Consider the following 15277-nt stretch of genomic DNA (forward strand, 5'->3'; position numbering starts at 1 on the left):
GAATTTACTTATTTACTTAACCCTACAACTATGTATTTATGTTCTTGTAATGCCCCTTTAATTTCTTTATTGGTTTAACTGCTTGTCTGGAAACCACAGCACATTGTCTTTTTAGGTTATAACTTCTGTTTGTACCTTAACCCTTTTTTCATCACAGTTCTGATAGTATAGAAATTCCAAACTTCTTTCTTCCATCTCACCATTTGGAGGCATCTATGAGAGCCTTGCGCTTAGCTCCTGTGTTTCCTTCAGCTTCATCTAATCGGGTAAGAATAGCTGCAGTAAATTGTTTAACATATGTCTCAGTTCATTGTAAAGATTTCAACAATCACACAGTTTTTAGCAACAGAATCTTACAAATGTTTTAATAACCTTCTGCAGTTCTGCAAATCCAGTTTGTTGAAACAATGTATGCATGTATGTAATGTATGCTTTTCGTTTTAGGAAGAAGTGAGGTTGGATCCTCTATATCATAAAGCGACTCGACCAAGACCCAACATTCCTCTGTCTTTGGCAAAGAGAGAAGAAACCAAAAGAATAGCAAAAATATTTGCTTTGAATTTTACAGAAGGCCAATAATAGCTTGATTTATTTTATACCCTTTAACTGTTGTGTTTTTGTGTATAGTATAATTTATGCCTAATTATTTGATTTGTATTTTTATGATTTAAATAATATCTAAATGTCAATAGATGTTGAATAATGCATGGGATAGGAAAGCTATTTGCTGTTTAAATTTTATTTTTCTAAATAAAGAAATGAGTATTTGTAGGAGCATCTAGTTGAATTATTTCACATGGGATTATTCCATTTTCACTGAGGGATTATTCTTGGCATTTAGTTCTGTTCTCAGTGTGCCAAGCTGCAGTAGCTGTATGACTGAAGAGCCTAGTGGCATCTAACACTCGGCTGACAGATGAGAAAATTGGCCAATTTGAGTCCCAGGGAACAATGTGAGCCACTGACAGTGATGTAACCGAAGGCTTATCCAAGGACAAACAAGTGCATAGGCAAACAAAAGCTGCCGGTTCCCCCTTCTCTCTGCCCCTTTATCTGCTCTAATGAGAGTGATGATTTTGATCAAGAAGTCAGACCCCTGGCTGACCTTCATCTGGATCAGATGATCCCCACTCATATGTACACAGGGTGAAACCATGTATTAGGGAGGGAATCCACTGCATGGAAACAAATAACTCTGGTTAATAATGTAATCAGCCATTAATAATGGATATGTCTTGAGAAAGGCAACATATGGTAATGCAGCATGGACCTGCAAGTTGATTACTCTAATATTTTAGCTGGAATGACCTGAGTGCCTAATGGTGTGTTAGGAGGAATAATATCTGTGAAATATATCAAGACAGTTTGTTAAATTTTCATGTTGTCATTTAAAACATTTGGGATGTAAAAATAAGCTATTTTTTCTAGTAAAAAAATTGGACATGGGGAAAAATGAGCAAGTGTGAAAACCTGATAGTTGTAGGAGGTATGTCTAATTACACCCTGCTGTGTGCAGCACAGAGTAGCCATGCACAGGTCTGGGCACCTATGCCAGACTCACTACATGATTTGGCCAACTGCAATTGGCTTTTGAGCATTAAAAACAGACATTGGACAAATGGAGGAAGGTCATGTGGTCACATGAGCTAGCTCTTTCCCCTTTTTTCCTTTTCATTTATTTTTTAACAATTGTGTGTGCACAATGTTCATCTGAGGAACTGATGACTACAGAATACAACTTTGGAATAAGACAAGTCATTGGGAGGAATATGACCATGGATCTGGCCATTTATGTGGACAATTTGACATGTCACCTTTCACCGCAGCATGTTTATCGGCTGGTTTTGCTTCATCAGTGAACATTTATATTATAATCATACACAAGATAAGATGTAAAATATCCTATGCCAAATTATTAGACCTTATATAAATAAGAGTCACATTTCATCTAGGCCTAAGGTGACTGATAAACAAGTTAGCTAATTCATCCCCTTAGAATCTTTTAAAATAATTCATATGATATATACAGCATCAGATTTAAGTTAACTAATTATAATTTGTATTAAAGTAATTTAAAAATCATAGCACCTAAAACATGTATGTGTTTAGAATAATGTTGATAGTCCCATGTTATCAGTTATTGTTGCTATGTTTGTCAAAAATCATGCTATGCCAATCCAGTAGGGGGCCATAGTACCTGTTAACGACGGACATAAAAATACCATGAATCACGAAACGAGAAAAGACATTTCTCATTGAGAAGTGTAATGCTGCAGGCCCGAGCGCCAGTGGGCGTAAGTAAAGGGAAGAGCATATGTCAATCATTTTCAACTGCAGCCGATTACACAAGCGAGTCTTGATGTCAGACGATTTTTATTAAGCCAATCAGCAGCCAGAGCTAGCTGTCCATCATTTTTTAACGTAGCCAATGGAGTTCACATCTCCTACAGGGGTTTGTTTTGTTGCTGCAAAAATATGGCGGACTAGACATAAGTATAAAGCCAAGGGAACTTACAGCTTTGTTTTACGTATAAAATCGGATTTAAGAGACTGTTTAGACAGATCTGTTAGAACAATAACTTATATTTATCAAGTGTTGAGTCAGTACCACTAAAACTAGGAAGCGGGGTTTGCTTAGAGTAAGTTAGTGTTCACCATTTCTTAAAAATTAACATTTATGTTTCACATAATATGTATCTTATTTTTAACAGATTAATCTTGGTTAGTTAGAGGTTGAGAAAATTTCTTCAGAGGAGGCAGGAAAAAAAAGAGTTCACCAGTGGACCAGTGTACACTCAAGGGATGGTAACACGAAACAGTTGTAGAGTCTTTCCTGGTTTATACTGTAAACAGTTGTTGAATTCAAAGTAGTAATAACAGATTTTTATACAATAAAAATACTTACTCTAACATACTTTTCTGTGGAGAAACATTGTGTATGTATGTTTATGTTTTTTTAAATAGTGAGAGATCATCATAAAGCACCAAAACAACTATGGCACCATATATCCCCACTGACATCAGCAAGTAATGTCATGCAGTAGCACAGCTATCCAGACACAGAGTTCTCATTTACTGTCTAGAATTTTTCAGAGAAGTAATTATTTATAAATAATTAAATATGTATTCATAGAGTGAAAGACAAATGTGGCAGTCTTAAATAAGCAGATTGTTCTGTATACAACACATGCCTAACAGGTAAACAATAGCTAGAAAAGGGGTACGAATATTGATAGTAAAATTAGAGTTTACAGTATCTTTTAGGAAGATAAGATAATTTATTAATTAGCCAACTTGTCTATACGTAAACAAACTAAAGGCAAGACACTGCAAGTTTATTTATAGAGCACCTATCATACACAAGGGAAATTCAAAGTGCTTTTTCGAGTTAAAAGAAAATAAATAAATATAAAAAACAAACCGTAAAAGGCATTTAACACTATTAATGCAATTAAAGAAAATACATGATTAAAATTATTCAAACAATTAAAATGATGCAATAAAGGAAAAAAAAAACACGAAAATGCCATTACAGCATTAAAAGTGAAGAGTATTTTAAACTGAGCTGTAGCTGTTCAGTTAGTTAGTTAGTTTAGTGTTTATTTTGGTTTTCAAAATGAATACAGTATATAAATAATAATAATAATAATAAAAATCTGAACAATTATAGTAGGGTTCCTTGCACTTCATGCTCAGAACCCTAATAATTACCTAAAAAGAAGACAACAATAATGGTAACAGCTATTAAATTAATAGACATGACAGTCAAAAAACAACAAATACAAACCGAAAAGGTATAGGCTGAAGCATTAGCTTATTTTGCCTACCCTTTTAACTTAGCTAATTAACATTCCTTTTACTTCTGTATTTAGACGATACAGGAAAGTTTTCAGTCTTGATTTTAATATGTCTGAAGTCAGGGCTTTTCTAATGTTCTCAGTCAATTCCATTTAAGAGCGGCATAGCAGCTTCTCCATATTTCGTTTTCACGTTAGGCAAGACTAACTAAAAGAGCACAGTAGTTATTTTAACTGTAATATAGTATTTTATAAAATACATGCACATATCCTGCTTCACCATTGTTCTGTAGTTTCAACTGCGCGAGTTTTAACCAAAAGCATCGCAGTTTCCGCTGCCTTTTGAAAGATCTGCTAAGAGGAGTGGCTGCAGTGGAAAATGATTTACAAGTAACTTCTGTTGTTGATTGGCTTAATAAAATGTGATTGACAATGAAAGTCTAGCATCTGATTGGCGGCGGTCCAAAATGATTGACAGGTGACCCGCGCACTTATCACGCCCATTGATCATGCCCACTTGTGCTCCGGCCTGCAGTATACATATATGATTCTCAATACGTATTGTATTGTCTGTACTTGTGTTCTTGGGAAACGTCAACAGACTCAGCATAAGTACTGTACCATTTAAAAGTCCACATTTAGCCATGTACAGTTCAAATACCTGGATGTGTTCTTGCTCTGCCCATAATATCGAAGATGCACTAGGACATGACTTCTTTAGACTTGAGAGAGTCAGATATCACATTCCAATTACATAACGACCACAGCATCCTCTGGAATTGTACGGCACTTCGAACTGCCATACCTGGTAGTAGAAACTTCGAGTACAAACTCCCAAGGATGCTGTTGTCATTATGTAATTGGAAAACCAGCGTATTTGATGAGTCATGGTCTCTGTGGCGTGAAAAATTTAATAGCACTGAGGTTGGTGCAAAATGCATTCTGGGATATCTGACTCTCTCACGTCTACACGTCTAGGGATGGGCGGTATCCACATTTTTCATACTGTCTCAAAATATTATCACGGTATAACCGTGGGGAGGGGGTGCTCTTTTAGGCTGCGTTGAGCCTTATATCCTTGAGCACAATGTTGAGTGAATTTAGTTAATCACAATAAGCTAAATTCACGGTGTACACTGTTTAGAAGCACAGCAGGCACTAACAGGCACTTGTGGTTTAGCACACCACAGCAGATTTTTCAGCGAACTAAGGCTCAAAACGCACATATTTAGAACCTAAAGCCATATACCTGTGGGCACAAAGTCGAGTGAAGAATTTTCTGAATATTCTGTTTGTTTCTTTCTCTCTTTTAACCCAAACTCAGCGGTAAACGTACAACTCCAATGGGCTACTGGGCTTTTTCCCCCAAACTGTTTTCTGACCGTGACATCAGCAGTCATTGCGCTGCCACAGCGCCCCCTCCCTGTGGCTCTCTTAAATGCATATGAACATTTTAGCCCACTTTTAAAGACACAACAGAAATTTCACACACCACATACACGTCTTATATACCGCTCTCATTTTGAGATACTGTCCACATTTTTAAAAACTGCGGTATACAGTATTATTGCTCTAACACCCAACCCTAATCACGTCCCAGTGCATCCTCGATATTATGGGCGGAGCAAGAACACATCGGGGTATTTAACTGTACTTGGCTAGATGCAGACATTTAAATGGAACAGTACTTGGGTTGAGACTGATGACGTTTTCCCAGAAAACAAGAAGAGACAAGAACACTGTCATAAATTTTAGTCTTACAAAATGTTGAGGAGTCAGTTGCAAGTTTATTCAAGAGACAAAAATCCAAGTAGAAGAGGAGTCAAAAAACCACAATGACGGTCCGAGAAAAAACAATCATAATCCAAAGGGTAAACAGATCAAAGGAATAAACCAAGTCCAAAGCCAAGATTAAAAAAACCAGGAAAAGCTTATACAAGCACTAATGCTCAGAATTGCCAATATATTTTTAACAATACTTCGCAACCTGTAGAACAAAACAGTGCACTTAAATGCTCTACAAATGATTTGGCTAATTAGAGACAGGTGAGGAATCTAAGTTAGAACTCAGGTGAGTGTGACCTCTGGTGGTTTGGAGGAGAAACTGCTTGGGCTGATGTGATAAACACATTTTGAGAAACAGCTAGAGGTTAATCACAAATCAGTCCATACTCCCTATGTAATGCACAGTGGCAGTCAGTATATGCTTCTAATACAACATCATTAATATTTATGGGAATCGGAAATCTAGTGATATCTGCATGTGTACATTAGAGTTTTATGATAGCCATTTGAATTTCATCCAGGCATGCTGTGACATTGTTTCTGAGATATCTGAAAACCTGAGAACACTGAAAACAGCGTTTTAAAAAATCTCTACCTTGGAGAACTTTTCAGAAAACCTCAGTTTTCTGTGGCCTAGAACGCTGTTTTCCTGTGGATGGGAGGACAAAAACCTTTGGTTAAAAAAAAATATCCGTATCCCAGACCCGATCTTAGAGATACCTCTGCTCCCAACACACCTGTCACAACTCATGAGCTAATAACAAGGCTTTCCAAAGTATATGATGTATGGTATGATGGATCGAGAAGAATACTGCAACATGCAGGCCAGTGTTCCACTAGGACCAGGACTGAGAACCAAAAGTGTATTAGCAAATGCAGCGTCTCAGACTTACCTTTGCATTTGTAAGTAGTCTTATAACAAAGCTGTGAAGAGTTATTTAAAAAAATTTCTTATAGGATTCTGTTCCCTGAGCTGGGCATATACCTAATGCTATACCAGTAGTGTGGGCAAGTCTACTAACACTCTTTCCCTGTATCTGTTACATGGTTGAAATGGTAAGTAATTCTGGACTGGCGTGTCTAGCAAATGTAATACATGTAAATGCAAATATGTATGAAATGAGCATTAATAAATTTAAATCTAAATATCTTTATATTTGAAAATTGGGGGGGGGGGTTTATGGGGACGGCTTTGGTCCACAGTCTTTTGTTTTCTTGTACTGTGGTAAATGCTCTGGTCTTTGTGGCCACAGTATCAGTGCATCTGGTGAATGGTCAGGATTATTAATGGGTGTAAAATTTGTACATATATCACCTCCACCATTAAGAGGAGGGAGGAGTAATGACTTATGGTTATGTCCCATTAAATGCAGGAAGGTGCCTGTTAGCATGAGAACAGGAGAGAGACCATAGAACACATTGACTGTATTTAGAGAGTGTATATCAGTTAAATAAGCCCTCAGTGTGGGCAGTATTTCTTCTCTCTCTTTTTCATGTCTTTTTGTGCTCAGGTTCTGGATCTTCTCTACCTGAACCAGATACTTATAGTAGAACTTCTGGGTGGTTCCAAATGATTCCACAAAATCCAGCAGCTTAAGGTTGCCCTCAAGGAACTTTTGGCAAGCACTCTGGAATGGTAGAAAGAGAGAGAGGGGGGGTACAATTGGCTGAAAGGTTTTCTTATAACTCTATATATTAGTTTGATAATGAATAAAACATTACCTCAGATTTGTCCGTGAAATGGTCAACCTTCTGCTTTAGAAGCTGCTGGGTGGCCTTGAGGCTCTTTTTTCCATGCAAATTGGCTGTTTATCCAGAGAACAATAACAACAAAAAAGAACTTAATAAGCAGAAGTGGAGCCTTAAATGTTGGAATTAAATGGTGGAAGCACTAAGGAGTTGCTTACCCAGCTTCCTCTGCTTGTCTCTTAATGAGGATATGACTTGGCCTAGAAGTTGATACTTTTCTGCTAATAGCAGTTTGTTTTTTGTGAAGTATGGCTGAAAAGATAAATTCTTTTCTGCCAGCCTGTGGTTGGAGGCCCATTTAACTTCGTTCTGCTTCTGAAGATCCTGGAACTGTTTTATGGAAATGCAGTATCAAGACTGTAGTTAACAGGTAATTTCTAAATGCCAAACATTGTAACTCAATTATTATTTTTTTATTTTATAATTTTTTAAGTAGAATTAGAAAAAAAAACTATATTGTCAAAAATGGCATAATAAACAACTAAAATCAGGTCTTTTGATCATGAATATTTTTGTTGTTGTCACGCACTCGTCCTGTCATGTCTGTTTTCCCTGCCATGTGCTCTCTCAGCACATGGCTCTGTTTGTTGTTGTCCATGTCTCCACCCTTGTCCCGCCTTCTTTCCTCCTCCTTGTCAGTATCCTCGTCAGTATTGTTTGTAATCCTGCCCCTTCATTATTAGTCTCAGGTGTCCTTGTGTGTATTTAAGTCCCCTTCTCTCACTTCCTCTTGTCGAACATTTCACCTTTGTAGTGTTTCGTGTCCAGTTGTTTCATTTCCAATGTCATAGTCGTATCGCTCCCTTCAGTCCATGTTCCTCGTTTTGTCTCATCCATTCCTTGCTTCGTTTCCTCTGTCATAGTTTTGTTTCTTCGTTGTCATTGAGTCTCAAGTCTGTCTGTTTCTGCTTTCCCTCGTTTTGGTTTTTGCTCAAGTCTCTGTTTCTGTTTCGTTATATGTTGTAAATAAAAGTAACTGTGTTTTAGCGTGTCCAATGAAGTTGGGACGTTGTGTAAAGCATCAATAAAAACAGAATATGATGATTTGTAAATCATTTTCAACCTATTTTTTTGTTGTAATTATTGTTTTTTTTTGCAAATGTTCACTCATTTTGAATTTGAGGCCTGCAACATGTTCCAAAAGAGTTTGTAAAGGGGCAACAAAAAACTGGGAAAGTTGAGGAATGCTCAGAAAACACCTGTTTGGAACATTCCTCATGTGAACAGTTTAATTAGAAACAGGGTAGTGTCATGATTGGGTGTAAAGGGAGCATCCCCAAAGGGCTCAGTCATTCACAAGCAAGGATGCGGCGAGGTTCATCCGTTTGTGAACAACTGAGTAAGCAAATCATCCAACAGTTTAAGAACGTTTCTCAATGTACAATGCAAGGAATTTAGGGATTTCATCATCTACAGTCAATAATATCATCAAAAGATTCAAAGACTCTGGAGGAATCTCTGCAAGTAAGCCAACATTGTATACTTGTGACCTTCAATCCTTCAGGTGGCACTGCATTCAAAACAGACATCATTCTGTAACACATATTACCACATGGGCTCTACCATTCAAACAAAAGCGATATATCAACAACACAAAGAAATGCCACTGGCTTCTTTGGGCCCGAGCTCAAGTGAAATGGATTGACGCAAAGTGGAAAAGTGTCCTGTGGTCCACATTTCACATTGTATTTGGAAATCATGGGCGTTGTGTCCTCTGGGCCAAAGAGGAAAAGGAGTGTCCGGATTGTTATCAGCGCACACATTCAAAAGCTAGCATGTCTGATGGTATGGGGGTGTGTTATTGCCCATGGCATGGATTACTAACCCATCTGTGAAGGCACCATTAATGCTGAAAGGTACATACAGGTTTTGGAGCAACATATGCTGCCATCCAAGAAACGTCTTTTTCAGGGACATCCCTGCTTATTTCAGCAAGACAATGCCAAACCACATTCTGCACGTGTTACAACAGCATGGCTTCGTAGTAAAAGAGTGTGGGTACTAGACCCAGATCTGTCTCTCATTGAAAATGTTTGGCACATTTTGAGGTGCAAAATACAACAACGGAGACCCTGGACAGTTGAACAACTGAAGTTGTACATCAAGCAAAAATGCGAAAGAATTCCACCTACAAAGCTTCAACAATTAGTGAATATTTGCAAAAAAAAACATTAAAGTTTGAACATCAAATATCTTGTCTTTGTTGTGTATTCAATTGAATTGTTTTACACAATGTCCCAACTTCATTGGAATATTGGTTGTATTATTGTATTTAAATAACAACATTTTATAAAATAATGCATGCTGTTATTTTTAATTAATAACAGGCAGGATAGGCAATATTGAAATAGTACTATCCATTACAGAAGCTGGGTGAAACTCACAGCAAATATTTATGGTTGGTTAAACTGCCTGTTTATACAAGCAGTTTATACTAGTTTTCTCAAATTTACTTTCCAGCTCACTATAGCAAGGCATAGTCTGTAGTGTATAAACACTGAGTAAAGTAAATCTTAACTAAGATTGAAATCAGTACAAGATAATAATAATATAATAGATAATAATAGGTAAACTGCTAAATATAAACACAGCTCTAATACTTATTAGGAAGTACCAGAGGAATCAAACTGCCAATAAGCACAGGCACAGAAATCGATAGTGAAGATGAAAATTAATTAGAATGTGCATAGTCCACTAGTTACGCATCTTGCATGAAATGGGCAAGACCTTTCAATTTGGCATAAAATCTATATTTAGAAATCATACTTCCATGATCAGGCAGTTCATCTGACATGAACCATAACCTCTTTGAACAGCATTCAAAGAAAACCATTAGTAAGATTGTGGTTTGAGTCAGCATGTTTGATATGGACCTGGCTAAAACTTAACAAAGTATCATGAAACATTGGATTGAGTAGTGTGAGGTTACAGGGCTGTATATGTTCAGCAGGTGTAGGGGAGATTAATGTTATAGATTGCAAAATGATTACTATTGTGTACTTTATTACAGAATGGAAAAAAATATTTCTTTTCTCCTCACACTTGGCAGGAAATGAGTGCCCCAACACAATAATGATCCTAAAGATACACACAAAAAAAGACCATGAAAACCATCACTATACTGAATCCTATTGAAAATCATGGGAGAACACCAAAGTGCACACACCTTTCCAGCAAAGACGATCTCAAAAAAATGACGTGTGAAAAATGCCGGAATATCATTTAAGCTATTTGTTCAAAACCCATATCTTCCGAGTCAACAAGGCTTGTGTCCCCAAGTTGGCCATACTCTAAAGAATAGTTTTCAAAGCTCTGCCAATTTAATTAGTATGCATCACTTCATTAAAAATATGTATCAAAAAATAAATTGCATATTCCAAACATTTTTGGTGATATTCAGCAGGGAGTGTGCTCAATTTTGTTCTTAACTTGATAGGGTATATTGCCTTTCAAAAGATTGGAGTCACATTTTTTACAGTGTAGACTGTTTCAGATCATTTGTAGGAAATGGTGAGAAAATAATTTTTCAATATGTCTACAACATTGGCTCTCCCTTGCATCACAGTGAGTGTTATTTATATTTTAAAATATATTTTTTTTAAAGTGGTAACATACCTTTTTATTGCCTCTGGCAGTGTCCAGTAAAGTCTCCTCATCTTCCAACAGATCCCTCAACTGTGCAATGTGTAAATACCTGAGGTGATCCAACTTAGGTTTAGAGTCCCAACCAAAAGGCATTATAGTCAGAAGTTTGCTGGTTTAAAATTGTACACAATGCTAAATGAGAGAGAGAGAGAGAGAGAGAGAGAGAGAGAGAGAGATGTAAGAGAGAGTGAGTGAGTGATGAAGACCGTGTGTTTGGCAGAGTAATCACATGAGCTACCCTGGAGACCCCAGAGCAGTGGATGATTTTTTTGTTCTTTTGTGGGATTGGATTGTCATGCAGAGGTAAGTAATAAAGATGTTCATGTACCTAGGATATTTATGCCATGTTGATAACCAAATCTGTACTTCTCCAGTCCCAGCTTTCAAATTATGTCGTCTGACTGAGGTTGTCTAGCTGTCCCCAGGTTACGACTCTCCACTATGGATGGCAGGTTTAGTGTTGCTAGCCCATCTGGAACTCTTTACCTTCTTCCATTTGCTCACACACATTGATCAACCATAACATCACAACCACCTTCTTGTTTCTATACTCACTGTCCATTCTCTCACCTCCAGTGACCTTACAAGAACACTTTGTAGCATTGTATAGCACTTTGTGCTGTAGATTTTAAACACTGCGTCCACTATGTTATACACACCTAACTCGTTGGTCCACCTTGTATATGTAAAGTCAGAGACAGTAGCTCATCTGTAACTGCATAGTTTGTGTTGGTCAACCTCTTCATCAGTGGACCCACTGTTGGTGGCAGTGACTTCTGTGGGCTTTAAAAACTCCAGAAGGACTGCTGTGTCTGATCCACTCGTATCAGTATAACACACACTAATGCACCACCACGTCAGTGTCACTGCAGCGCTAATGATGATACACCGCCCCAATCATCCATGCTCTGTGGTGGTCCTGTGGGGGTCATTACCATTGAAAAACAGGGTGAAAAGGGCAAACAATGTATTTAGAATAACAGATGAACTACAGTCTGTAATTGTAGAACTCCTGTATAGTAAGTGGACCTGAGAGAGTGGACAGTGAATGTAGAAACAAGGAGGTGGTCATAATGTTATATACATTAGTACTTTTGCATACATTGTCAACCCTTTTTAATGGTCTGGAACCTCACAGGACCACAACCACATAAAAGGAATTGTTTGGGGTCTATCATTCTCTGCACTGCAAAGAAGTCACATGTAAATGCTGAGAAAAAAGATTTTCAGTGACCAAAGCACAATCACACACCAAATATAAACAGTACTCAAAAAACTAGAAAGGAACAAGCTCCCAGCAACTTTAGAAATAATATCCCAGCTTTAATACTAGAGCATATTTACAGTACAAGCCTCGTCACTGAACTATGAGGGTCAAAAATACAAAAACAAAAATAATCATTCATTAATTGTAATCGTGGTAAAATGTACAATTAATCGTGATATTGATTTGCGCTCATAATGCCCAGCACTACTGTGTCCAAAGAAGTACACTTTGTTATTCATGCGATTGGTTGGTTGGTTACTTTTGTTTCGTACACTATTCCCAGTCCAGCAGTGACATTAAGGTATTTACAAACTCTAGCAGCACAGCTCTGTCTGATCCAGTTTTACCAGCACAACATACACTTACACATTACCACCATAGTGTCACTACTATGCGGACAATACTCTGTGATGGTCCTGCAGGGGCCCTGACCACTGAAGTGAAGAGAAAGAGATGAACTACAGCCTGTAATAGTAAAAGTACAAAGTACACCTCTATGCTGAAAAAATGGGCAATGAATGTAGAAACAAGAATTTGCCCCTTTTCTTAACTTTTTAGAATGAGAAACAGGCAATAAATTCAGAATAAGTGTGAATCCCATTTCTTAATTTTGTTCCTATCCCTCGTTTCGACTGTTATCTTGCCCTTGAAACTGAGTTAGAGTTAAATTGTTCACCTACAAAATGGAACAACCCTTTAAGAGCCCAATACGTCAGCAGAACACAATAAAAAGCAGAGAAACTCTCCGAGAAAGGCATCATGCCTTCAAAACCATTCCATAAGCATATATTACTTACCAATCCAGACTCTCTGTGATATAAAGCTTACATAATACAGGAGAATAAAGCTGGTTATTCGGTTTTTGTTTTGTTCGAGACTTCCAGTTCCAGCTGAAATGCTGCAGCAGGCATTAGCACTATAATGGAATTGGTTCAGTATTTAATGTGGAATTGGACATTCATTTTAAGGGTGCCCCTGAAAAATCTGTTTCAAGTGGTATAAAGCCCTCTACACCTGCCCTTCCCAACAAGAATTGAGACACCCCACGCCAATGCAAAACTGATGGGCAAGACTAAGTGGTGAAACCATAGAGTAAATTTACAAAGAAGTAAAGTTGGTCAGAAAAGAATTAAACATCTTGCATTTGTATTGGCCTTTTTTATTATTATTGTTTAGAACACTTATATGTCACTGTTTCCTGTTTTAAAACTTTTAATATCTAACCATTATATAAACTGAGATAGCCATGGCGCAGCACGTAGTGTCGCTGCCACACAGCTCCAGGGACCTGGAGGTTGTTGGTTCAAGTCCTGCTCCAAGTGACTGTAGGTGAGGAGATGGTGTGTTCTCTCCGTGCCCACATGGGTTTCCACCCACGGACTCAAAGTGTCCGTAGGTTTGAGTGTGTGTGTGTGTGTTTGTGTTTGTGTGTTGCCCTGTGAGAGACTGGTGTCCCCTCCAGGGTGTGTTCCTGCCTTGCTCTCCAGACCCACCGCAACCCTGAACTGGATAAGCACATATAGACAATGAATGAATGAATAAACTGAGTTATAGCTAATGACTGATGAAAGAATTCCTGCAAATGCACTTCCATGAAGTTATGATTTTTGGCTTTAGTAATTAGAAGTAATTAGGAAGTTATCAGGAGGTTATGTCATAGTTGAGCTGCTGTCCAGGATGAGAGTTAAGAGGACAGAGTTAAGAGGCTGTAGTTCTTACCCTCAGCAAAAGGGTTGTGTTGCTAATTGTTAGTAGATGTTTCTCATGGAACCTGTTTGGTTCTGTACAGATGATTGATATTTTAGCCATAAATATGTGTCTATACCATGTTCAGATCCTGTCTCCTGGCTTGTCTGCAGCTTAGCTTGTAGCTTGTGTTCTTTCACTGGGACCTGTGAGTGTAAACAGACCTTTCATACAGATTTAGCCACCGTAGACTAAATGTGGCTGTAGGCATTGACTAATCCTCTTTGTCACAGGGATCTGGTATAGACTGGATGCTCAGGGCTCTTTTAGACACAGAGGTGTTCCTTAGCGTTGAGCAGGTGGACAGACCATGCGACACAATCACAAGAGCCACAGAAATAGGCTACAACAGCTGTACGTGAGTAAGCAATATTATCTTATTAAAAAGATTAACTTTTCTTTGGCTGCCTTTTAGGATTTCTTGGTTCTTCTCTTTTATATCATGTAATTTTATAATTTTCCCATAGAAGATTTGCAGAAGTTGGAGATTACACTTTAGAAGCCTGTAAAAACTGTTCCTGTTAAAATAGCCATTAAATGTAATACTTTTACAAGAGACATTTCTGAGGAAATACATTTTTAAAAAGTAATCAGTTTGAATAAGACAAGCAGAAATACAGGCGGTTCCAAACCAAAAACATGAATGCTACAAAAAAATGAGGCAATGTTGAGAAAACTGCGTAAGACTGCTAATAGCTTCCATCTATGAGTGAGTGGAAATCATCAGTGTCCACTCTTGCTACAGATCTAAAACAGCCTGCCAGAATTTCTGTCTTTTGTGAGAAGACCACTCTGCACAGTTTGTGTGTTTGAAAGAATGTGGAGCTGCCAATAGGCCATTACTGAGAAAAGGGAGTAGATAAAAAGAGAAACAAAAATGCAGATGTAATTAGAGAAACTGCTAATGTTCTCAGAACAATGAACAGAAAGCCCAGACCTCAACATTATCTAATGCATTTTGTGAATCTCTGGAGCATAAGAAGCACAAAATGCAACCAGTTTATTAGACTGAATTCTCAGGAATGTGTTAAGAAACTGGGGGTCAGTCTGAAAAGAACAGAAACTGTAATGAAAGTCAAGGGTGGACGCACTAAATGCTGAATATGATATATGAATGCTATATATTGTTGTTCTGTTTGGTCTCGAATGTCCTAACTATATAGGGTTTTTTTCTGAAAGTGAATATCTAAATGGCAATTCTGAAATTAAATAAATGAAGCAAAATGAAGCACAAACCTGTTTTTTATTTTCTTAATTGACTAACACATGAACCTTTTTAAACCTAGTA

The 15277-nt window shown here is 37.6% G+C and overlaps 1 protein-coding gene and 1 pseudogene across 3 annotated transcripts in view; one reads left to right on the forward strand and one right to left on the reverse strand.

Annotated features, from left to right (window-relative positions):
• Nucleotides 1-757, forward strand: part of c2cd3 (C2 domain containing 3 centriole elongation regulator) — a 33313-nt gene extending 32556 nt beyond the window's left edge. For all 3 annotated transcript variants that reach the window (XM_066662469.1, XM_066662468.1, XM_066662471.1), the window contains 2 exons: nt 158-266; nt 445-757. In XM_066662469.1, coding sequence (XP_066518566.1) covers nt 158-266; nt 445-579 — 244 coding nt within the window. In that variant the 3' untranslated portion in view covers nt 580-757. The remainder of the gene's footprint in view (nt 1-157; nt 267-444) is intronic.
• Nucleotides 758-6760: 6003 nt separating this feature from the next.
• LOC136709124 (vacuolar protein sorting-associated protein 37C-like) overlaps nt 6761-15277 on the reverse strand; it is a 28684-nt pseudogene continuing 20167 nt past the window's right edge.

The sequence above is a fragment of the Hoplias malabaricus genome, chromosome 1 (assembly GCF_029633855.1).
Source record: "Hoplias malabaricus isolate fHopMal1 chromosome 1, fHopMal1.hap1, whole genome shotgun sequence".
In the NCBI taxonomy this organism is placed as follows: Eukaryota; Metazoa; Chordata; class Actinopteri; order Characiformes; family Erythrinidae; genus Hoplias; species Hoplias malabaricus.